Source organism: Pseudochaenichthys georgianus, chromosome 24 (genome assembly GCF_902827115.2).
Source record: "Pseudochaenichthys georgianus chromosome 24, fPseGeo1.2, whole genome shotgun sequence".
Classification (NCBI taxonomy): domain Eukaryota; kingdom Metazoa; phylum Chordata; class Actinopteri; order Perciformes; family Channichthyidae; genus Pseudochaenichthys; species Pseudochaenichthys georgianus.
The window spans coordinates 26900705-26927153 of record NC_047526.1 but is presented as its reverse complement, the minus strand read 5'-3'; the positions used below and the strand labels follow the sequence as shown (position 1 = coordinate 26927153).

Genomic DNA, 26449 nt, shown 5'->3' with positions numbered 1-26449 from the left:
AGCGGTAGAAGGATATTTCCAGTAGTCTCATCACAACGTACAAAGGATTACAAGTCAAAGTCCTCCATACTTAAAGCACTAAAGGTAAAAGCAGTCATTATTCACTTTTTAAATTGTCTGATTGACATATAAGAATTGATTGTTTACATTTACTTTAAAGTTTCACCTGGTAAAGGTGTTACTTATTATTGTAGGCATGGAGAGCTTGTGAATTTAACCTATAAATCAATAAAGGTTTACTTTTATCCATTGTATTAAATCATGTATTTGTTAATTTGATATTGTTTTATTATCTGAATCAACCAAGTGCCTATGTGAATATGGGTATAGATTGGCATCAGGTTGGCATGTGTATATTTATAAAATGGTTGCTCGGGTTTTCAATGAAGAATTGTTTTTGAACACTTTTTACATTACATTTAGCTGACACTTTTATCCAAAGCGACTAACAGTAAGATACAAACTTGAAGAAAACAGAATCATATAGTACATCAGGTTTCATAGAGCCAAAACATTTCAAGTGCTACTCAACTCAACTTAAGAGGTGTGTGATTGTTTTGTTTTTTCTTCTGCTGTACTCAAGTCTCTCTTAAAGAAAATATCTGGATCTCAATGATAACCTGATCAAAATAAAAGGTATTCTTTATTTTATTTAATTCTTTTGCAGCGATTTTGCTCAATGCTGATGACAAAGATGTCCCCCTGTTGATCTCCGTGGTGTACTACACCTAAACACTAGGGAGAGATAAGGAAAAAACACACTGGTTATGGATGCTTTGAGTAGAAAGATAGAGTAGACTTTATTTGATGGTGAAACCTAAATAAGATCTGCGATTACAAAACAGGTTCCCCACGCAGTTTTTTTTAACGTCACAGAGGTTGGAATGCTGTACTGACAGAAAGGCATCAGAAAAGACTGGACCTAAAAACTCAGAAGTAAGCGAGCAGACACTCGGGGTTCAGCGGGAACACCGTTCAATTTAAAAAGATGTCACAAGTTGTTCCTATGATCTACGGCAGTCAGATTAAGTCCATGAACACATTCATCAAACTCCCGACGTCGACACTAAAAGCAAATGTGAGGTTATAAAGTCTGGAGATGCGGGGAGTGAACAGGCATTGATGGTAAAGATTACTCGGATTTTCTGGTGTCTCTTGATATCACTACTTCATAATAAGTTTGGATATAAAAATTCAGCCTCTTGTGCATTGTGTAAAATGCCAGATAAGTGGTAAGACAAGTGTAAGTCTTCTCGGCTTTGACAGATAACCATTTATGTTCCTAAGACTGCACTTTCCTAGACCACGGAAACAATATACTGTACAGAAAAATCTTAAATTGAGTGGCATTTCCCTTTAAGTAGCCTCCAATCTAACATAATACACACTCGACTAATATACACTCAAGCGCATCCTGCATCCCATCATAATTCATCTGCAAAATGAAACGGTAGAAAATATTTGCCTTGTCAATACTCTAGAAGAGATAGTACTGTAGGTCTCATATGTTTTTATTTCTTAATTAACTTGATTTAAATGAATACTTTTACTTTTTTGGAAATGCCCTTATTGGCTTTTTTTTGACTCGTCAGATGAGAAGATCAATAAATCACGTCTGTACGATGAACTTGAAGGCAGTTAGCTTAGCATAGATATGGGAAACAGGTGAAAACTGCTAGCCTAGCCCTGTCTAAAAGTCAAAATCCACCTCATTACTCTAACAAATGAACATGTTTTATTTTTTATAAATAAACAGCTAGGCGTTAAAACGACAATTCAGAAATAGTCCTATACTGAACATTCCCTATAAACGTCAACTTGATGCTAGGGCGGCATTTTTTAAACTACAGGTAAGACGATGAAATACGCTCGAGGAAGTCCAGTTGGTGAAATATTAAAACGTGTTTGTAATACAGACTTGATTTGACATCTCTGGAACATTAAATATAAGATATTTTTTCTTTGGTCACAAGGATTGCGAGGTAAACTACCAGGAATGTGTGTTTGCGAGTAGGTCTGAGGCTTTAAAATGGGCTATGCTAGCTGTTTCCCTACATGTGCAGTCTATGCTAAGCTAACCATCGGCAGTTTCTTACACTAAGAGAGTGGTATCAAACTTCTAAACTAACTCTCTAAATTAAAAAGCCAACAAGGCTTTTCCCCAAAAAGTTGAAACATTACTTTAATTGCGGCTTGGCTGAAAAACATTTAACTCTTTGAATGTCCCGTCTCAATACTTGAGTGTGATTCTATAAATGCAGGTGTTGTGTGACATCTATTAGCTTCACCCAGCTAAACGAACAGTTACAAACACCCGAAACACAAAAATAATCTCACAAATATGACATCTACCCTAATTGAGAACAAGTTTTAATTTCAGTCTCAACTAGAGTCACTTACAGAGATATCAATCCATATATGGGATTATAATTCATCAGGATTTATCTTCTTTTTGGCCATGCACCTCCCCTTCTCTATCTCTAAAGTGAGATAACGGTCCTGTAGCTTCTTGTGGTAACTACACTTTTCAATACATCAATGGACACTCAATGTTTAATTATGGATCTGGTCCCATCTACCCCGAATACTCCCAAAGTCCGAGTTCCCTTCTTCCTTAAGGTTTGCACCCAAAGCGTTGGCAGCAACAAGGAAAAGCACATTAAAAAATAGACATCTTTAAATAGCTATTCAGCTTGTCTAAGTGCAGCACAATCCGAAACATTAAATTCAAGTCATCATTATTTTCTCCCCTCCCATGTATCATACAACGAATATAAACAAAAAAAAATCATTTTCAGTTAAGAAACTAAATGTGAAAGGATAAATCTTTGATCAGACGAATAAACAAGATACTGCAGCCACACTGTAACATCCAAAAATAGTCTTAAGTTGAAATATATATTTTTTTTATGCCAAGGAAATGCTGGCGTTTCTAAGTCACTCTAAATTGATTTTAATATACTGTTGAGGTGTAATTTGTGTTTTTTTCTGTCTCCGTTAATCCTCTCCTGACAGTCCTGAACACGATGTCAAACCGTTAATAAAAAACTAACATCCGGTGTCATTTGGCACATGGGCTGCTCTCATTGGCCGCCACACTGTCGTCAGGATCTTTGTTTTCTGAGGTGACGGCAGCAGCCTCTGCGCTCTTGTCCTGGGTGTCATTATTATTACTATTGTTGTTGTTGTTGTTGTTCTGGACACCCGGGAGCCCGTGGCTGTTGTTCTGGACGAGAGCACTGCTGCTGAGCCTCAACTCGTCCAGCTTCTTCCACAGCTCGTCCCTCTCCTGCTCCTTCTTCTTCTCCCTGGAAACAGACAGAGAAGAAATAGACGTTCTTATTTCCATCATCACATCAATAGTTTCTCATGTTTCCGATGCAATCTAGTAGACTTGTATAAAGGTTGCAGCATCTTATTCAGACATGGCATCTCCCAGAAACTGCAGACCAGAGCATTGAATGGCTTTCACCACACAGCAAGCCTTGGTGGATGTAATGTTATTACTTTGTTACTGTTAGGCTGTTCAATCTATTTTTGTATAGTATCAGTATACAGCAGATATACAGAGGTCATGGAAACATGTAAAAGGGAGAATAGGACCTTTTTCTGAATGCTACGTTTATTTACTTATTCAATAATTCCTCGTATTTTATTTTATTATTGTGAATAATCTATTTGTTTTGATGACCTTTCCCTCTCTTCTTCATTTTATTATGACGAGCAGGAGACAACGTGTGACTTACTCATGGGGAATTTGAAGTTAAATCGAATTGATTGCAAAACCTAACTCCATCTCCGGTGTGGGAATATTTTGGATTTAAGCCAAATCAACAAGGTGAACCTATGGACTTGAATGAGCCGGGCGGGATATATGTACAGTGGGGCAAAAAAGTATTTAGTCAGCCACCAATTGTGCAAGTTCTCCCACTTAAAAAGATGAGAGGCCTGTAATTTTCATCCTAGGTATACCTCAACTACGAGACAAAATGAGAAGAAAAAAAAAAAAAAATCCAGAAAATCACATTGTCTGATTTTTATTTAATTTGCAAATTATTGTGGAAAATAAGTATTTGGTCAATAACAAAAGTTCATCTCAATACTTTGTTATATACCCTTTGTTGGCAATGACAGAGGTCAAACGTTTTCTGTAAGTCTTCACAAGGTTTTCACACACTGTTGCTGGTATTTTGGCCCATTCCTCCATGCAGATCTCCTCTAGAGCAGTGATGTTTTGGGGCTGTCGCTGGGCAACACGGACTTTCAACTCCCTCCAAAGATTTTCTATGGGGTTGAGATCTGGAGACTGGCTAGGCCACTCCAGGACCTTGAAATGCTTCTTACGAAGCCACTCCTTCGTTGCCCGGGCGGTGTGTTTGGGATCATTGTCATGCTGAAAGACCCAGCCACGTTTCATCTTCAATGCCCTTGCTGATGGAAGGAGGTTGTCACTCAAAATCTCACAATACATGGCCCCATTCATTCTTTCCTTTACACGGATCAGTCGTCCTGGTCCCTTTGCAGAAAAACAGCCGCAAGGCATGATGTTTCCACCCCCATGTTTCACAGTAGCAGGGTATATGCCGGAATCCTGAAGTCAAATGTAATACCTTTTAAGACCTTTTTTAAGACCCTTTCCATACATTGTAAGACCTCATCGCAACTTTGAGTTCTAACCGGTTACATTGGCGACACACTTTACCTCACATTTACTATATTGATTGTAAGATAGCACAACTAAACAGAGTGCAGACAGACTACTGAAGCCTCCTCTCCACATGAACTTCAACCTCTCTGTGAAGGTCAGGTTTAATGCAGTATGCTGCTTTGCTGCTTCTGTACTCCGTGCTCTTTCATTCCAGTAAAACTCCTCAGAAACCATTAGAAACCAGTATTTGATCAATAAACAAAACAATTGACAAAACTTTGAACTATGAAATATATGAAACTTTGGTGAGCTTCAGCGGGGTAATGCCATATAGGAGCTCCCTCACAAATACCCAGGGTATGTTAAATTGGGCTGGGGCTGTCCGGGGCTAAGCCCGGCACATAGGACGATGCTCTGACGTCATCACCCTCACACATTTGTCATATGTTTACAAAAAACGATATATATGTTAAGACTTTTCTCGTTCTTAATATAGACTATATTTAGGGTCGATATGTGTTGACTTTACTTTAAAATAGCAGATCTCTGTGACCGGATATAGTTTGGCTTAGACCCCGGCCCCACGAGGACGCATACAGTAAAACGCATACGCAAAAAAGTCTTCCGTTCACACGCATTCGATTCATTAACGTGTCCGTTCACACTAGACCACTGGAAATGCTGGAAACGCTGTAGTACATATGCCAGGCCTGTAAGTGGCGCTGCTGCCGCCACAAAATACACCAAAAGCAGCGAAGAAGACCCCGGAGCATGGTTGTCATGCTGTTTATTCTCCGCGGTGGACGGAGTGTTCTCCTGCTGTATATCTCTCAGGTAGTCCACCAGCAGATAAACCACCCCCCCCCCCCCCCCCCCCCCCCCCCCCCACAGAGCGGAGCAGTTTCATCTGACCATATGACATTCTCCCAATACTCTTCTGGATCATCTAAATGCTCTCTAGCAAACTTCAGACGGGCCTGGACATGTACTGGTTTAAAGAGCCTGTGACAGCATCCCAACAACTGTTGTGCAATGAAATATTGGGCTACTAGTAATCTCGAACTGTTAGTTTAAAAAAGAAAAAGCGATACCGTTCCGTTAAATATCAATAATTTCAAACATCGCGGGGAAATTCCTTCGACTCATTTTGAAGTTTTGGGGGGTGCCGGAAGTGACGTCAATGCGGGAACGCTTCACTGTGCGGCGAGAGAGCCAAACACGGACAAAGTGTGTTGTCATGCGTAGAAATGGTGAATTACTGAGATTAGGCACGTTAATAACGTTGTAATGAAGTTGACTACAGTATATTCATATGCGTCAGTGCTTTCATGTCAATTCGGCGATATAAACATGAAGATGATGATTACATTAGGATTAAAAATCGGTAGTGAGAGCTACTGACATCCCGTCGGATGTGATATAAAAACAAATCGATTATTTTTGTGGTTATAAACTCAAGTGGATGAAACTACATTTATTAGTGCTTTCATGTCAATTCGGCGAACATATGATACATTAAATGATCGTGAGGATGATGATTAAAAATCGTTTGTTTGAGCCGGTCTGCATTTCCTGATGAGAAAACAAACCGATGCTTTTTGTAGTTGTAGTACACCAACGTGGATTAAACGTGTGGTTTTTTTAACCACAATGTTGGGGCAATTAATGGATAAAATGCACGGATTATTATTATTATTATTCCCACTCCGATCGGGACACTAGGTCCACCGTTTCCCCGCAGCGAGGCTCCCCCCGTTGACAGTTTACGTGGGCTGGGTGCAGTGGCGGACTGGCCATCGGGACGAATCCCGATGGGCCGGTACCGAAGTGGGCCGGTCGGATAAGTCACTAGCACATCCCCCATAGGCGGCGCGTGAGGCTCAGGTTTGGGAAGGCTAAATAACTTCTTTTACCTGACGCTGCCCGCCTCCGGCGTCTATAGAAAAGAGATCAACTCAGTGTGCGGAGTTTAAATCTCTCAAGTCATATTACAGGATAAAGGAAATACAGTTTAAACTGCCGTATGCAGAGAAGACGCCGACGTGTCGCACTTATCATTCATATTACATCATCAATCAGATCATCGATCATATAATATCATAATATATAATATATTTTCTTATCTGAGTCAGCTTCTCCAGCCTCATCTGGCCGTGCAACACTCACAGTGTCACAGACTGTATGCAGAAGTATTATGTAACACATTATGTTGACGAAACACTCGAGACAAATGTAATTAAAGTCAGATCCACTCGTGTCTTAGACGTGAACGCGTTCTCAGCTGGTGAGAGAAACCCTGGCTTGATTTACCGAGTTGATAACCAGCGTCGTAGGACCGCTTAGCGAGATCTCGTTTGTTAGTTTGTTGTTGTTAGTTTGTTTGTTACTCAAACATATCCAGGGTCTGTTGAACTGGCTTCGTAGTACAGGGCACAGGTGGCGAGCAGCGCTAATGTCAAAGACACAGACATTATATTTGTATTTTACCAGGATGCAGTGACACAAATATTTACATATTTACATTTACTATCTACAGCACCCGCCGCCCCTGACATCCCCCACTCCCCCCGTTGACAATTTACTAGCGGTACCGAAGTGGGCCGGTCGAGAGTCCCGGGATGATTTTTAGTCCCATTCCACCACTGGCTACATGACCATATGATCGCCCATATTGACGCACCTCATTCCTAAACTTCTAACAGATACAACATAAACCGATCCTTCAGCCTCATGAGCTCTCAGACACGTTCAAAATTAAACTGTCATCGCTGTCTGAGCTTGCTGCTGTGTGCGCCATCGTGCGTTTACATGCAGATGCTGGGATCCTGGACGGTGCAGCTGGAGCGCTGTGCAATATGTACTCAAATTGATGAGTTTGGATGATGGGGGAAAACCGTGTCACAGGCTCTTTAAGCAGGGCGACACGTCTGGCACTGCAGGATTTGAGTCCCTGGCAGCATAGTGTGTTACTGATGGTAGCCTTGGTTACTTTGGTCCCAGCTCTCTGCAGGTCATTGACTAGGTCCCCCCGTGTGGTTCTGGGATTTTTGCTCACCGTTCTTGTGATCATTTTGACCCCACGGGGTGAGATCTTGCGTGGAGCCCCAGATCGAGGGAGATTATCAGTGGTCTTGTATGTCTTCCATTTTATAATAATTGCTCCCACAGTTCATTTCTTCACACCAAGCTGCTTACCTATTGCAGATGCAGTCTTCCCAGCCTGGTGCAGGTCTACAATTGTGTTTCTGGTGTCCTTTGACAGCTCTTTGGTCTTGGCCATAGTGGAGTTTGGAGCGTGACTGTTTGAGGTTGTGGACAGGTGTCTTTTATACTGATAACGAGTTCAAACAGGTGCCATTAATACAGTTAACGAGTGGAGGACAGAGGAGGCTCTTAAAGAAGAAGTTACAGGTCTGTGAGAGCCAGAAATCTTGTTTGTGTGTAGGTGACCAAATACTTATTTTACAGAGGAATTTACCAATTAATTCATTAAAAATCCTACAATGTGATTTCCTGGATTCTTTCCCCCCATTCTGTCTCTCATAGTTGAAGTGTACCTAGGATGAAAATTACAGGCCTCATCTTTTTAAGTGGGAGAACTTGCACAATTGGGGGCTGACTAAATACTTTTTTGCCCCACTGTATATATATATATATATATATATTAGGGCTGTCAGTCGATTAAAATATTTAATCGCGATTAATCGCATGATTGTCCATAGTTAATCGCGATTAATCGCAAATTAATCGCACATTTTTTATCTGTTCTAAATGTACCTTAGAGGAATATTTATCAAGTTTTTAATACTCTTATCAACATATGAGTGGACAAATATGCTTTATGCTAATGTTTATTATCATTTGAACAATGACAAATATTCTCATGAATATTAAACACAACAACCTGGAACCTCTCATACAATACAAATGGTGTGTGTGTGTGTGTGTGTGTGTGTGTGTGTGTGTGTGATCGTTGGAGCTATGTGCAACTCAAGGCATATGCTCGAACGGGAGCTGCCTGTACGCTGCAATAATGTTGCTGCAATCATGAGTGTGCTGACTTCTCCTACAATGTCCCGCTGTCTGGCTTCCTGCATGAAGTCAAGTGCTCGGTGCAGTTGTGTGGATAGAGCGCTCCTCTGTTTTCATTTAAACAGCTCCTTATATCCGTTAGCGCAGCTAGCTAGCACCAGATGCTAATAACAACAATAGCCGCGTTCACACTGCGGTACGGTAATGCACGTAAGGTCTCTCTCTCGCTCGCTCGGGCCACACACACACACACACACACACACACACACACACACACACACACACACACACACACACACACACACACACACACACACACACACACACACACACACACACACACACACACACACACACACACACACACACACACACACACACACACACACACACACACACACACACACACACACACACACACACACACACACACACACACACACACACACACACACACACACACACACACACACACACACACACACACACACACACACACACACACACACACACACACACACACACACACACACACACCTCCCGATGGCCAGTCGGTGCCTGCCGGTGAGCGTGGAAGTGTGGTCTGCTGTAAGCGGGCGGCAGGAGCGGGGCTGTCAGCAGATGGTATTTTAAACTCGATGCGCTCTGAAACTACGGGGCGGCCGAGGGAAAAAAATACACATGCGTTAATCGCGTTCAAATAATTAGTGGCGTTAATTTTTTTTTTTTGCGTTAACGCGTTAACTTGACAGCCCTAATATATATATTTATTTGTATAGAGAGAAAGAGAGAGAGAGCATTTTAATTTATTGTTTTGGTTGTGTGTGATTTAATTAATTTATTATAATTTAATTTATTTGTTTATTTATTATAATATATATTTGAAAATTATTTCACATTTCATTTGCAATGTTGAATGTTCAATACAAAAGTTCTGTTTGAATGGATGTACTTTAATTATTATTATATATTATCATTATGTCAGTGGTCTAAAATGGTCTTACAATATTATCGTTTATCGCAATAATTTCTGGGAAAATGTATCGTCCAACAAAATTAATTATCGTGACAGGCCTTAATGTGGATGTACTTTGGTATAGTTCTGTTTATAAAAGGGTCAATATGTGAGAGAGAGAGAGAGAGAGAGAGAGAGAGAGAGAGAGAGAGAACTGGTAAAATAGCACACAGACTTTACTTGGGCGGGCCACCCAGGAATATTAATGGCCGCCAAAGTATAATTCGCGAGCTATTGTTTTAATCCCTCCGCGAGCACCACGGCATCTGCGATCCCTCACTCTACCCCTCGCTATCGCGTGAAGGGTCTGCTTTATGCGCTCCGCACAATAACCCTGCTGCGTGCTCACTAGCGCACCTCCCCCGGTTCATAAAGTCAAGTACCCCTCAAAAGGTCCGGTTTATTTCATTTTAAGGATGCGCACCAAGCAACATCTCCAGGTACTCCTTTGAGAACCAGGGCAAACAAGTTATGTGCACCCCTGTGTATAGGTATCATGAAGTCAGTACTTTTAATTTATATTTCAAATTGCTGATCAGTAAAGTAAACATGTAGACGCAGGCACATGTGAGAGTGGCTTCAAATCAGGATTAAGGAAGATCAGATTCTATGGGATGTGCTGGGTGGAGAGAAAATCTATGAAAAACTTGGCGCCTACTGCAAACATAAGCCCTCTGCTTATAAACCTCAGGGAGAAAATGTGGAGCGTGTCTCAGGTTGAAATGATCTGAATCATGTAGGAACAAAACTCAAAGTATTAGACATGATTTACAAAAGTTCCATGAATCAATTCCCCTGTAGAAGCAAAGCTAACATTTGGTTTTCAAGATCAGCGAAGACGATTAAACTGCCTAAACCAGCAGTACTTTCCTAAGATGCTGCACTAACTAACTGACTTGTTTTGTGACATAAGGGACAATTCAGTGAAACGGGCCGCCCCAGGTGTCGTACGAGATAAAAGGTGTTCAATCTAATGAACGGTCTGTAGATGTGTTCCTCACCGCTGCCGGTCTGCTTTATAGGAGGAGGTCAGCTCGTCAAACAGCGTGCAGTTCATCTCCATCAGCGTCTTCAGCACGTTGTACACCAGAGCTACGATTGTCCTGCAAAACAGCACAAACGCTCCGTGAGAAACATGGCCGTGGACGTCGAACTGCTAAGAAAATGTAACTTTTTTAATCTAATAATCAACATTATCATCAGAATAGTCAGGCATTTAAAGAAAACCTCCAATATATTAACGTGGCTGCATTCAATCTCAGGAGAAAGGTTTATTAAACTAACATTTAACAAGGTTTGTGATTTATTTGTTTAGCTCCCAAGGTGCACATGATGACACTCTTTTCAGAAGTGGAAAATGAAACAAATTGCACAATTAAATACTTAATAAGATCACAAATTGCATAAAAATATCACATATATATATTATTTTTAAGTTTGTATTTTGAAGTTAAATACTCTTTTACTTTATCTATTTTATTTTTACATTTGATTACAAACATGCAACCTTACTGTTCACACATTTCTTTTTTTCCTTGTAGATTTTTACTTAATAATTGTACTTTTTTTAGCGTTGGTTTTTGTAAATGTCTCCCACTAAGAGCATCGAGTTGGAATTATTTTCAGGACCGAGGAAGTTGTTATGTATAAGTACAAGTAAGTATGCCTCAGATAGGGCAGGATGTGTATATCCCGATGTTACCATGGTAACTCCATTAGCATGTGTTAATGTAGGATAAGTAGTTCACAGCAAGAGAGAAAGAGCACTCACGGGTTCCAGTGCTCTTTGGAGATTCTGTACAGGCTACCGAACATGATGGGAAGAACTTTGTCGATGTTCTCCTCGATGAGGCTGAGGATGTACTCGTTGTTCCAGAAGTACAGCGCCCGCTCCGCTACCTGCACAAAGCAAAAGAGTTTAAAAAGACTTAAACTGAGGGGTCGTACAGCTTCTTAAGAGTGATATTCGAGCACTTCAAAGGCACTTCTACCCTAAAGACTCTTCAAGCATTTATCTTCACAACTATTTCTTATTATAGTTGTAATTGCAAAATATAAAGTTTATGAAATCCATTAAACAATCAACATATTTTACAAATATTACTTAGTTTTAATCTGGATGATTTAATACTGATCTTGCTGATCTATGTCTCGTCAGCGATAATGAATGAATATATTATGGGATTGTTTCATCTCAAATACTAAAATATTTGTCGGTTTATACAACTGTTACACTCCTGTTTAGATGAAAGAGCCACTATGTTGACAATCAAGTGTTTTATTCAATGTTAAGCAACTCCTAACCTGGAAAGCATAGCGATTACATTTAACTTTTCAAACTCTCAAAAGTTTTCTTTAATATGACGGCAATTTCTCGCATAAGTGCCCGAGTCACTCGAAGATGAACTGAAACGATACTTTGGAGGATGCAGTTTGGGTCCATTAAAGGGGCCCATTATGATCATTTCAGGTGTGGGAGAGAAACTCTTTGGGACTTTTAACTTTTGCACAAAAACCTAAATAACACACTACAGGAAAGGGAACACAACAAAAAGCAGAATAATAATAATAATAATAAAAAGGTTCTGAATAATTCTGAATTGTTTATTTCTGCTGTTTTACGCTTCTAGCCAAGACAATAAAAGTGGTGTTTCTTTTACTTTAGAATTTATAGTTACCTTTTAATAATTTGTGTAAAGACTACACCATTTCGAAAATGTTTATAACAATTGGAAATTCCAGTATTGTGACAACACAGGATGCAGGAATCCTGAAGTCAGATGTAATTCCTTTTAAGACCTTTTTTAAGACCCTTTCCATACATTTTAAGACCTCGTCGCCACTTTGAGTTTTAACCGGTTACCTTGGCGACACACTTTACCTCACATTGACTATATACAGTATTGATTGTCCTTCCTCCTTATCGTCCAACCATTTGGACGCAAATTTGCATTTCCCCATAACGATGTTGCTTAGCAACCGGCGTGAACGGACCTTTGCATGCTATCAAGCAGTGAGCGCGCGATGTCCTGTTCAGATGACGTCAAACCCAACGGGATGCCATCAATAAACTCCACAGAATCACACTACACACCTACGCAGTGATTACATTCAGGCACACTGTAGAACACAACCTCTTTGGACCATTTATATACTTATTGAAAACAAGCTACAACATGTAATACCTTGGAAAATGCTGTTTAATACTTTTTAATAGCCTTCATTTTCGCTAAATTGATTTATCCACTTTTAATACTTTTTATACTTTTAATACTGCAACACTACTCAGTAAATTAGACAAATGTTGTAGAGTGATTCAAAGACTTTTAAACAAACTGTAGCTAGGTTTCTGTTTGTAAAATCGGCGTACCTGAAAGTGTGGGTTGGCCACACATTTAGAGATCTGTTTGAATAACGGCTCCTGGATTTTCTTGAATTGCGTCGGCTCAATGACATCCAGAATCTCCTCGATCTCACCCAGGAACATCACCTATTAAGAAACGAGAGGCGGGACATTAGGCTACATAAAGATCGGGTTTAAAACTGTGATAGGTGTGAGTTAGTGCGTGCAGAATACCTCTTTCTGGCTGCAGGTCTTAGGCCAAAACTTCAGCAGCCCGCGGATCACCTGAGAGGAGACAGCAGGACATTTTGTGAGAACTTCTCCCCGATTTAAAAATAAAACAACCTTGCACAGTCTGTTTGAGTGGGCTGTTGCTGGCACCCATTACACATCTCTCTGCAGTGTAAACACATTTGGTGCTCGGGGCTTTGTGCTTTGAGTGGGAGGAATGCTAAAAACAAGTACCGGTTCAGTGAGTGTAGGATCTTTCTCCAGGAACTGGACCACACAGTAGGCCAGCTGAGGGACACACGAGAAAAAGAGTAAAAGTACACACTGTTCACAAAACTGACATCAGAGAAACACTGTACAGAACATCCTCTGGAAATGATATTGAGAGTGAAAACCTATGATGCATGTAATTATTATTTTACATTCCCATAGTGCTGACTTTTAAGAAATTAAAAATACAGTTAATCACAGTATTGATAATTGAACCAGTGCATTTTCACTTCCAAGCCACCAGGAGATGCTATAGTACAAATATTCATCATGACGGTGCTTCATTTCTGCAGAGACAACCCGTTAACACTAGCTGTACAATACACATATAATTAGCTTATGTGCAGCTAAAACGAATGAGAGTTATATCAAAAATGATATAATGATTATTAAAAGAGAGTTTCTCCTACCTGCGCATGGAACAGGGCCAGAGCTTTAGCCGTGTGTAACGGGATGAGCACCTTCATCAGGAACTGCTTGTGCTCGGCCTTCAGAGGCAACGCAAACCCGTTGATGATACTACAAACAGGAAGACAGCATTAGATTACTGAGCATGAAGACAAAAACAAAAACACAACCTAGACTCCCTGCTGTGACAGAATGAAGACCACAGTTCGGTCATTAGTTTTTAAAAACATGGCAGCGTTACCAAACGTATACACTGTCAGAGTACTCAACAGGGTTCATACACTTTTTCACCAATGATTTTCAATGACCTCTCCATGACCTTTACCTAATTTTCCATGACCAAAACAATGACTATTTCTCAGCGGTACCACTGAAAATGGTTTATTTTAACATGGAACAGGAAAATAAGGTCTGCATCTGAAACATGTTGTGCCTATCTAAAACAAATCAAATAGTAGGCTTGCTAGCTTCTACACGCTAAAGCAACTAAAATCTCTCACCAGCAAAATACCTCGTCAGTTAAATGCCGTTTCATTACTATACAGTATTTATTATCATTATAGTATTACTATTTCGGCGATTAGATAAAATATAAATTATATTTGATGCAACTTTAGTTACATTTCCGGGGCTGGGAATTAGCATTTAGAATTTCCATGACTTTTCCAGGTTTTTAATGACCGTAAGAACCCTTATTCAAGTTTATCTTTTTCAAATACATCCAATCATTCACAACCAAATGTCTTTACTATTTGTTGCTTTGTGCAGTGTTGTGCGTTCTGATTTCATCAAGATATTTATGTTCTCTCAATTATGCCTTTTTTCATTTTCTTTGTAAATCCCTTTGGTTTCTGTTTTTATTCATTTCAATGTGCTTTTTAAATAACATTGACTCGACTACTGAATGTGCAATGAATATTCGTGGGTATTAATGAAGGGACATTATTACAAACCTTCCCAGGATTTCTAGCAGCTCAGCAACTCCGTTGAAGTGCTCGGTTTCATAGATGAATCTGCACGCAAATAATGAAAAAACACATGAACCAAACGGGAGACTCAGACTGCTCCAAATTTCAAATAATTATTACAACAAAACGTTGACATCATAAACCATCATAAATCATTGAGTTTAATATGATTTGCGCCTAAAAAGAAGCGGTGAAACTACCTGCAGTTGGGCTTCAATGAAAGTAGAGCTGACAGAAAACAGTTTAATGTTCTGAATAAAAGCCTATAACCGCATAACAAGTCCAATGTAAATATCTGACCGAGACGGACTTGGAACATAGACGCATATTTAGCGGCAGAGCTTTCATCGATTGCTCGTGGTTCGTCTCTCCTGTTTGCTAACGTCTCGCTCTCTATGTTCAGACGGAGCCTGGCAACTGTGGCACTATTTTTGTTCTCCGTGGCAGATGGTTAAAGTGGGTGCTCCCGTTTTGCCACCTTGCCTGTTGGAAACGACACCAAGTGCCCCCCCCCCCCCCCCCCCCCGTTTCAATCATGTAAAGCCCATTGTCACGCAGCAACAGGAGCCGTAAAGAATCAACAGACAGCTGCTCAGTGATCACGTTTATACAGCAGGAGGTGGGAGGAATCTGTCTGTTGCTACCAAATATCATAACATGTGATAAAAGAATTAGGTTCATTTAGCTTTACCAGGTTAGTCAGGTGACCAAGCTTTAACTCGTTAGATTAAATGCGAACTAAACTTCTTTCTAAAGACATCAGTAAGTCACTGCGTATTTATATACGCAGTGACTTACTGATGTCTTTAATTTTACGTTTTAATGATGCGAAACAAGTTGGATTTATATCCAACTTGTTTCGCATCATTAAAACGTAAAATTCCAAAGTAATTAACATAATATTTTGTTTGTTTATACACGCGCTGATGGACACAATTTACTGCTGAGTATAAGCCGTTAACATAAAGGAGATCTCATTTCAGTAGAGTTGGGAAAGGGGAGATACACATGGCGTTTTTGTTTACAATAAAAACATGTTTTGGGGGAGGTGACATGAGATATGGTAGAGGCAAGGACAAAATACACTGCAGCAAAAAAACAGCCACCCATATTCTTTTTGATGTTGAATCCCCACACCAGAGATTGCTAAGTTACTTCAAAACACTGTCCTACATCCAGCCTCAAACGCCCTGAAATGTTTTTTCGCCTCACAAATAGCTTCACCTTAAAGAAATGAAAAACTACGCCTAAGGCAAAATGTTGAATATGAATTAAACAGATAAGTATGGGGGAAAAAACAATAGACTGGGGTCTCTACACTCTTTCAAGGGCTCTTTATGGTCTACTGGAGAAAGGCTGCTGCGTCAAGTGCGACACCTAGTGGTTAAATTCAGTATAGCAGTCTAAACTGGGATTTGGCTTCCTGTCAAAACTGGTAACGACATTTTATAATACCTACCATCCCCAACTAAGACAATTGTGAAATGAAAACGTAAAAGACCTCCTCAACATGCCAGCGCTGTGTGACATTCCCGTCTCCTGTCTTTTGAAGTCTTAACTCACCGCAAGAAAATGTTGTTGATCTGCTTCCTAATGAAGGCCCGCAGTCCGAGGAACTTTCCATAGATCCGATGCAGGATGGTCTTCAGGAAGTCCCTCTCCCTCGGGTCCTCGCTGTCGAACAGCTCCAGCAGCTGCAGGGACAAACACACACACACACACATCCTCAGTATTCAGTCCTGATTTAAGGGGAACGGGATGTCTTTGTTAAGTCTCCACCCTGCTTAATGTTTAGTCGGCATGTAGGTATACTGTGATACGCATACACAATTTATATAGTTTAGCTTTGTACCATTTTTAATTCCTTGAATACACATTTATTGTTAGTAGAAAAAGGTTGTGACAGATTGGGTAAAGATTTGTGAAATGTTTAGTTTTCTGACTTCATGACGTTCTTCTCTAATGAATGACTGTGCGGTAAAATCATGATGTGATCGATCATCACCTGCTGAGCTGTAACAGCGTCTGACGCACCTCGTCTGGTTTGGCCTTTGCCATGTGATGTACTGTGCCGTTAATCAGCCTTCACCGGGGGCTACCCTGATATTGGTATTGAAACACTACTGGGTGCTGTAATTACTTATTGCAAATGAGTTTCCTCCACCTCTAGGCGATCAGAAAGGAGGACCAGCGTACTACGAAGGCTTTCTCTACCGACCTCAAAACATTCATTGTGCAAGGCAGTCATTTTTTCAAATAAGTGTGAAGAATCAAGCCATATCCTACCAGCTAGAAGCACCTTATATAACGAGTACACAGCATGTGTGTCTGAACCCTCTGCATTGTAAATACATTTGATATCTCTGGCACATAAGAGCTATTTCCAGCAACATGATGATGACTCATGGTTACAATACTGTCGAGGGCAGCCAAGCCAACCGCAACCAACTTTAAAGGGAATGTTTTCAGGCTCGAATCGGCCTCACAGTACCATACTTATTTTCTACAGGCATGCCATCAGCACCTTGGTGACAGGCCTGACAGTCTATATAAACCTGCCATATCCAGGAGAAAGGTTTTCACCATGCACACATGCTCTTCTTCTGCTCTGCACATTCATTCAAACCCTGGGAGATAAATATTGCGACATGTAAATACTTGGCAAGTTGTAAGCTTCACCTTACATACATGGGAGAGTGCTAAATGTTAGTTTGAGCTAGAGCCAAAGTGATATAAGCGTGTTGCAGATACACATCGGAATCAGCATATATGTTAGCGGATAAATGACAAGAAGTTGAGGTGTTTTTATCTGTAGTTTTTCATTTGCAGAGGTGGAACAAGTAGTCAGATTTTGTACATAAATAAAAGTCCTACAATCAAAATCTTACTCAAGTAAAAGTACAAAAGCATCAGCAGTAAAAAAAGGTAGTGGAGCAGAAGTCCACAATTTACCTCTGAATTATAATGGGGAAGAAGTACATCAAAATGTTACAGTACTTGAGTAAATCTCCTTTCTGACACCACTGAGTAGTCGTTTTATTGTTTATTTGTCCAACTGTAAAATATAAGAAAACATTATTAACTTATTCGAAACAGATAGGGTTGTTTAAATAGAGATCATATCTGTACATGATCCCCTGCATATTTTTCAAAGCAAGGTCTACACCAAATGTTTGTTTAGGTGAAATTGACATCAATAGGCGCGTTCACACCGCAGTACTTTTCCCACTTTAGTTCCGATATAGTTCCGAAATGTTGCGTTCACACCAAAAAGAGCCGGGACTAAAATTAGTTCATGAGAACCTTTTCCGTCCCTGCTAGAGAGCAGGGACTTTCGTGGGAGAAAAAGGTTCCTATGTCTGATTGGCTGGGCGGATTGCAAACCATGCCCCGTAAAACTCCCAAAAAGTTTTGTGAAGCCGCCATTTTATTATCCTCGCATTAGCATTAGCCCAGCGCAGTAGAAGCTGTTGTTGTCACGGTCGTTGTCACTGTCACTACCCGATCCGTCCCCCTGCCCGATCGGTACTGCGCATGTGCGAGATGGTCCGCCATATTGGACAACTCCGGACGGCAACACAAGATGGACACTTGACACAGTGGCTTTTAGCAAAGCTCAAAAAGAAAACTCGAGAAAGATGAGTTATTGTTATTACAACGTGACTTCACTATTATTTAACAACTCTTTTTATTGGGTTTTTTTATTTGGTTCTTTATTATTATTTATTTGTCCATCTTGGGTTGCCGTCCGGAGTTGTCCAATATGGCGGACCATCTCGCACATGCGCAGTACCGATCGGGCAGGGGGACGGATCGGGTAGTGACTGTCACTACCCGATCCGTCCCCCTGCCCGATCGGTACTGCGCATGTGCGAGATGGTCCGGAAGTCCGGACGGCAACCCGAGATGGACACTTGACACAGTGGCTTTTAGCAAAGCTCAAAAAGAAAACTCGAGAGAGATGAGTTATTGTTATTACAACGTGACTTCACTATTATTTAACAACTCTTTTTATTGGGTTCTTTTATTTAGGGTTAAGTACATTGTCAGAATAAGTGAGGAATGAATTTAACTTCTGTTAGACAGCTATCATACTGAATAAATATTTACTGTGAATGTATGCAAACATGTATGGCATATGGCTGTCCAACAGAAGTTAAATTCATTTCTCACTTATTCTGACAATGTACTTAACCCCAAATAAAAGAACCCAATAAAAAGAGTTGTTAAATAATAGTGAAGTCACGTTGTAACAACAATAACTCATCTCTCTCTCGAGTTTTCCTTTTGAGCTTTGCCAAAAGCCACTGTGTCAATGTTGTCCTACTTGAGTTGCCGTCCGGAGTTGTCCAATATGGAGGACCATCTCGCACATGCGCAGTACCGATCGGGCAGGGGGACGGATCGGGTAGTGACAGAAGCTGCTGGGAGTCCCAGCAGCTTCTACTGAAGCCAGTCCCCAACTCCGGGGACTTCCGGCCGGGGACTTTGGGCGGCAGTATACGCCGTGAAGTGGTTTGCGGCCTGCCAGTAAACCCAAAGCAGAAGAAGTGACGTCAGCGGCTTCATTTGCCTAATCCTCCCCCAGGGACTTATTCTGGTGTGAACGCGATCTGTACTTAGTTCATGAGAACTAAAGAGTTCTCATGAACTAAGTTCTCATGAACCTTTGTGGGAAAAGTACTGCGGTGTGAATGCGCCTCTTGCTGACCAGACATAGCAGATGACGTTGATCAATAAATCCGTGATGGCCCCCGACTTAATTGTGTAACGAAAGCTGCCACAGTATAATGCTTTGTGTGCCTGAGGTAACGTCTATATTCAATCACAGTAGTGCACACTGGGATTTGAGTTTTCTCTGGAGCCTGAATCAGAACATGTCCCAAAATAACCCAAACAACAGATCATTACTCCGCTGCGTGTTATGTCCATCTGTAGCCAGACACTGGGCAAAATCAGCGAGGGAACTTGCCAACATAGAAATATTCAGAAGAGAACAAATCATTATAATTCTCCTCCATGGTTTTAATAAAAAGATTCTGCAAATCATACATGGTAAAGTCCATCTCAGTTTATTTCATAGTTATGATGGAAAGAGTAGCTACTGTGAGAATAAACTGGTCATTATCAACATTTAAACGAGTAATTCTCAGAGTAAAAGCCTCTCTCTTTACTAAAGAAGATTGAGTCAAACAGACGGCACTCATGCGACAGCAGCAACAAAAACAGTTATAATAATACTCTGGATTATAACATCTTTTAAGCAAACAGCAGTTTTCCATTTCTGTACGAAATCTCAGGCTGTATCTGACGCTTGCTGGACAATGTCACATTTAAGCCTGTGCTGCATCAAGCTGGTTTCTAACATGATGTTGTGCCACTAGATTCAACGTAAAATAACTTTATGAGACTAAAATCGATTAAGAAATTGACCGTATTATGATTTCACTTTATTTTGTGATTAAATGGTCTTACAGCAATATCAAATGCTTGCTTCAAATGTGTACCTGACTGCTTTATCTACTCTGTAGTGTGGATACAGCAGGACAGAGTTGGACACCGAGTACAGAAACAAAAGTGTTGAGCCAGGAAATTGAATTATGTTGGATTAATGCTCTTAGAAATGTTAATGTCTAACAGAAGCAGTGAGTGCTTACAAAAAGAATACACTGAGGAAATCAATAACAAAGACAAAATGTTCTGAATCAGGTTTGGATTTAAACTGATGTTCATGTTTTTGAAAAGGTAATATAAAGGTACTGCTTCAAGAACATGCAAGTGTTTTTGAATAATAAAAAAAAGCCATTTCACATCATGTTGAAACTTCATATAACTATAAATAAAGCCCAAAATGCTTAATGACAGAACTTCCTTCAGCAAATGTAACTATTATATATTATATCACAGCCTTTGTCTAAATATTCAATTCTTCTGGCAGTGTTTTTCCTGTGAGATTATATTATGTAAATCAACAGAGTATATTTACTTTCATTCAAATATTTTTTTTCCCACAAAATAAAAGTAATGACAAAAAGTTCTTATTTTTCAGAAAGGAGCTTAAACTGAAAAAAGCCCCCTGTGAGGCATTTCACTTTTTTTTATTCCTGAAAAAACAACAAAACATCCTAAAATACTCCCTGACCACATGATCAGCTCTGAGCTCCACATATGGTTGTTTTCCCATGTTGAAGGTTGTCTCCTGCAGCAGCTGCGCTCCATGATGCAGCGGTTCAGGGGCAGTGCTAGTTTTAAAGCTGTGTACCCAAGGACCAACATATGCCGCTAACTACTGAGAACGCTAGAAAAGCAGCGATTCGGTTTCTACGAGGATAGGACACTGACACAATCATGCATAACGTTATTTTCCACTTCAGGATGTTCTGGGACAAGTGCCATGATTACACTAAACAGGTACACAGCTTCACAAAGCTCTGAGTTGACATCAAAACATCTTTTTCACACCGAGCTGCTGTTGTATTACTCCACACCCATTTCTACAGGGAGGAGGGCTACGAGACATTCACCTGAAGAAGTACATTCAGAAATGTCAAATAACAATAAAGTGCTCAAGGGGTTTGTCTAAGGTCAGGATGTATTTGAGGTGTGAAGTGCATTAGGAAACAGGCTTTACAGTATGTATGGTACACCCAGATACACGCGACCGCTGACCCGTTACCTCATCTCACTGCACATTAAAATGTTCTTCTTAAACCAAACGCTGAACCTTCTGGCTCTAACATGAATTTATATTACGAATCTGCGGTACATTTTGGAATAGGGAACAAATACAGAAATGTTTACCATTCATTTTGTTGAAAAAAAGAACGTGTTTTATAGGTTTTTGGCTTTCTTTTTTTTAATCCGGGTTGCTGTAGAAAGGACGCGGCTTGTGTACATGGGGCTAATGTGGCGGCCCTAAAGCTGCAACATTCAACCTAAATGGCACAGTCATAGTTTTAAAAAGTACATAAAGTTTCTTTCCTTTTGTATCAAGCAGCAAAAAGATTGTTGGAGTACATTAGAGGATACCACAGCTCCTGCAAAGGGACTATTGCACATGCCTACATCACCTAGTCAAAGCTAGAGTGCCAATATGTTTGTGAACGTCTCACATCGGGATACTCGAAGAGCTGCTCCTACACTCTGTGTTATGAAAAGTGAACCACGGCTGTCTACCCTGCGCCACACAAACCTCCATCTCCTTTCCTTGCTCCGAACACAGTCTTCCTTTTCTCAACCTGAAGAGTAAACATAAGGCGGCTATTTAAAGCTCCCCCACGACACACTCACATCATGGAAAGTCGGTGCAGGCACCTCTTGTGGCCCCGGCCAACATTCCTGGCCCTGTGGCCCCGTTAGCTCTGCGGCTTCACATGAGAAGTGAAGCATTCCTGCAGTAAGTGGGTACTGAGCGGGGAGGATGTAGCTGAGCTAGTTTATTAATGTCTGACTCATCAAACAATCATACTGCAGGGTCCCAAAACACATTGCAACACGCTGCTGAATGCTAACTCACCACATTAGGGATTCTAGGCATTTGAACAGCCATCTGAAAAGCCTGTGTGAGCTGTGAAGCGCTGCAGTGATTCATCGATCAGTAATTACTCATTTCCCCAAAACAAAATGGCAAAAACTCAAAGGTCGCTTATGTAAAATATTTTTTGGGGTATTCCTATCCTTCTTTTATAGTAAATTCAATATCTGGATGGATTTTGTCGAACAAAATTAGACTTTTGAAAACTCATATACAGACAATTGCAATTACTTATATAATCTGTAGATTTAGAGATATGGAAATAATCAATAGATCTAGCCGTAAAGCTGTCAAATCACTGTCAGATCAACAGGTAGCTAGTACTCTCCTCTAAAGTTATAATTATGAAATGATATCTTGTTTTTTTAGGTCTTACGGCTGCAATTGAGCTTTAGATTCCTACTAACAAACCCACCTGCACTGATACATGTGCAATTACAAAAACCATTGCTACCACGAATGCTTTGTCTCTTTGTAATAAAGCAGGTTAACATTGAACTTCCATATGGTCACGTAAATGTTTTTTGTATTCGCGACACCTACCTGCAAAACAAATTTCTGATCAATGTGGCGCTTTGCGATGCTGGGCTGGAAGTCTGGATTCTCTAAGAAGCGTAGAAGAAACTCATAGACCAGCTGAAAGATAAGAGAAAGAACACTTTAAAAATAGAAAGACATTGCACCTTGTAAATGGAAACACCACACTGATCATTTAACAGGGAGACGAGGACGGTAGAGAGTCCTTACCTGAACGTGAGGCCAGGAAGCCTCGAGAGTGGGCTCGTCCTCCTCCGGGTCAAAATCAGGGTTGTCACTCGGTGGTAGAGTGCGGAATATATTGGTACAGATCTGGAGGGAAAGAGGATACATAAAATCATTAGTAAAGTATCATAAAAACCGGAGAAAAGGATAAACATCCCAGGAGAGCATGGGAGGAGATTACAGCAGGAGAAATATGAATATAAGCGAGCCTTTACTTAAAAGTAGGGGAGGTAAGAATGGAGAAACCAGCTGGAGTGCGCTAGAATTTGAAAGTACGCAGCCGGAAAAAATCCGCCCCTTTCTTCAGACTTCCTTACAAAGCCCCTCCTCCAACACACACGAACGCGCACATGACCAATGAGGGCACGAGATAAGTTTGTGCACAGATGGAAGGCTGACAGGCAGGTAGGCCATCCAGTTACTTTAGCCGGGCCGGCTCAGATGATTGGTCGTGCTTTTTACAGCGCCACGTGTATTTTTGTCAAAGCATCTAATGTATTCATTGCCATCGGGATGTTAAGAGCATTCTATGGAATATAAAAAACTGTTTCTGAAGTGAATTACTAGATGCTAAAAATCTGGCATAAAAAAAAAACCGGCTTATGCAACGACTAGGTTTTTTATTTCTGTAACAGTTACTATGTCTGTGTTTCTTTTATGTGTGATAAATGTTGTGTTAGCTTCCTGCTCTGGTCATCACTTTCTTTAATGTGCTTTATCAAGTAAATGGGACTTTTCTTAACCTATGTGAGCTTATGAAGTATATCAGTGGATGTTTAATTTGTTTTCAAGAGCTCAGTGCCCACATCAATAAACCACGTTGCTTGTAGCATTATTCAAAAATCTGCTATTTTAATTAACGGGCCGTTGCTCTTGCCGCAAATCTCCTCCTTGATTTGACTTAAATGACATATAGTAGGTCGTATGAGAGTAGTGTGTATGAGAAGGACAGTGTTCTTTTGGCGTGACAAACCACACACTACATTTGTTTACAGTTCATTTGTTTATACGCCAAACACCTCAGACAAGGTTAAACGGAGTTATACCTGAAGCAGGGAACCAAACAGAAACCTTGCGTAATTCACTTTTTATACAGCAGGCTAGTTTTCTTCTGTCATCAGAGGCTGCAATAGTTTGTACAAGATTCAATAAATATAGGTGGGAGAGTATAAACTGATTACAAGTGTTCAACATGCACTTTGGGAGGCGTGAACGGCAAGGTTTAATTGAACTGAGCCGCAGCAAAGCACAGGAGCTGGATAAAACCATGACAGCATCTGCAGCAACCCCACATTACAATTCTGAGCCGAAGACAACCGCTGTAGACAGGTCACAGCCACCTCTATGCCACCTTGTTATTTTTAGCAAGGGTGAGTTTGAGAGTGACACACACAGCAGTTGGAAAAGCTGCCATTATGTGACTGGGTGCACACGAAGACAACATCAAATGACATATTGGCAGCTGGGAAATCAAAAATGACACTAATGGGAGGAAAAGGCGGCAAAGGGATGTCCAACCTGACGGTAGTCCAAACTCTGACATGCTGAAATAACCTGCAGAAAAACCTTGTAAGGAAGTATCATTTTTGAACCAGCGAGCCTCGGTGAAAACAGTGAGAACCCAATAATGTTCCTGGAAGCATCCGAAGACATCACAGTGTGGGAATAATGCACTGAATAAGGGGAGTACTTGAGCACTGTCATCGGTGCTGGGACATTCAGATGTTCTGGTTTGACCATTTACGCCTGATCTTATTATTCTCTGAAAGGATTTGTCCCCAGCTTGGTCTGGTGCTGTGCATCAAAATACACAGTCGCAGCATATTGATCTGTCTGGGTGCTAAAAGTGTTACCATCCATGCAAAAACAATAAATGCAAAATATGTTTGCGATACGTGGTGATTTAGAGGTGGAACGGCACATCAGCTGCTACGGCAAACGGGGGTAACCAGCACCCATTGGGGAGCCATGATAAAGCGGTTCATTTTTTATGTCGTTCTCTGGTGCCATCACTTTGGGCTTTGGTTTCAATGTTTGCTTTCAAGAAGAAGAAACAAGCCATGTGACAAAGAAGAAGAAACCCATGTGGCAGCATGTCCAGGTATCCACGTCCTACGCAACAGCAGACCGAGCGCGCCGCCACACGCTGGAGGCCATCAGTGAGGAACAGCACGAGCAGTGGACACCACCTCCCATGTGCACCCTGCACAGCAAGTTGACGCAGATGCTCACCAATGTGCGCCAGTTGGAGGAGTGTCTGACAGTGGTGGTCGGAGATGCGGAGCGGCTCAAACTGCTTGGTGTGCCAGCCTATATGAAGGGAACTGACGAGCCACGCGGAATGACCATCGCCCAGCTGACATGCAAGCTGCTGCAGGGGTGGTGCTGCACTGATCAGGTTGTCAACATGGCATTTGACACCACTGCGTCAAACATTGGCCATCTCACGGCAGCCTGCATTGCCATCCAGCTCTCACTGGGTCGACCACTGCTCTGGTCCGGGTGCCGGCACCACGTCGGCGAGGTGCTCCTCAGCCACATTTTCACTGACCTCAAGATGGAGACGTCACGCTCGCCAGAGGTTACATTGTTTACACGGCTCCGGGACATCTGGGACCTTGTGCCACATAAGGACAGCGGCCAATTGTCCCGATTCCTGATGAGCTTTGTCTTGTGTATCTGGGTGCAGACAGTGCAGCACACACTCCGGTTACCTTCCAACGGCCGGGAGCACTGCACAAGGCGCGGTGGATGGCCAAGCTGCTCTACACTCTCAAGCTGGCCTTGATGGAGCAGCCCATTGCTTGCTTCATCAGGGGACCATCACTACGTGGCAGCAGGTGCTGAAGATTCGGGCATTTGCCAACCTCATTTCGCAACGTGGTGGCTGACCTGCGACACGGCCGTAGATGCCGCATGGAATGACCTCACACTCTACCACCACCTGTACGCGTACAAGTCTGTTGAAAAAATAGCAGTATGCAACGTGTGTGAAGCAGAAATCCTGCAGCTCCACCTGCTGTGAGCGGATCAAAACACACACTAACTTAGCTTAGCTATTTTATCTACCTCTGGAACAAGCTAAACTAGTTATAAATATGTTTATTTTTTCCTGTCGGGTCACTCATTACTGGATCAGTGAGCTGCATGAGACGATACTGACGGGCGAGAGGAAAAGAGAGCGCTTCCGCTCATTTCTCCCGTGTTATTATCCAAAGTTAATGTAAACTTGAATAAT

At 41.2% G+C, this 26449-nt stretch overlaps 1 protein-coding gene across 1 annotated transcript in view; it reads right to left on the bottom strand.

Annotated features, from left to right (window-relative positions):
* Window positions 1–775: 775 nt before the first annotated feature.
* The window catches only part of ppp2r5a (protein phosphatase 2, regulatory subunit B', alpha isoform), a 57280-nt gene continuing 31606 nt past the window's right edge, over window positions 776–26449 (bottom strand). The window contains exons 3-13 of the mRNA XM_034075413.1: window positions 23197–23298; window positions 22993–23085; window positions 16479–16609; window positions 14901–14960; window positions 13950–14058; window positions 13504–13557; window positions 13273–13323; window positions 13066–13185; window positions 11467–11594; window positions 10697–10798; window positions 776–3308 (exon numbers count right to left, since the gene is read on the bottom strand). Coding sequence (XP_033931304.1) covers window positions 3062–3308; window positions 10697–10798; window positions 11467–11594; window positions 13066–13185; window positions 13273–13323; window positions 13504–13557; window positions 13950–14058; window positions 14901–14960; window positions 16479–16609; window positions 22993–23085; window positions 23197–23298 — 1197 coding nt within the window. The 3' untranslated portion in view covers window positions 776–3061. The remainder of the gene's footprint in view (window positions 3309–10696; window positions 10799–11466; window positions 11595–13065; window positions 13186–13272; window positions 13324–13503; window positions 13558–13949; window positions 14059–14900; window positions 14961–16478; window positions 16610–22992; window positions 23086–23196; window positions 23299–26449) is intronic.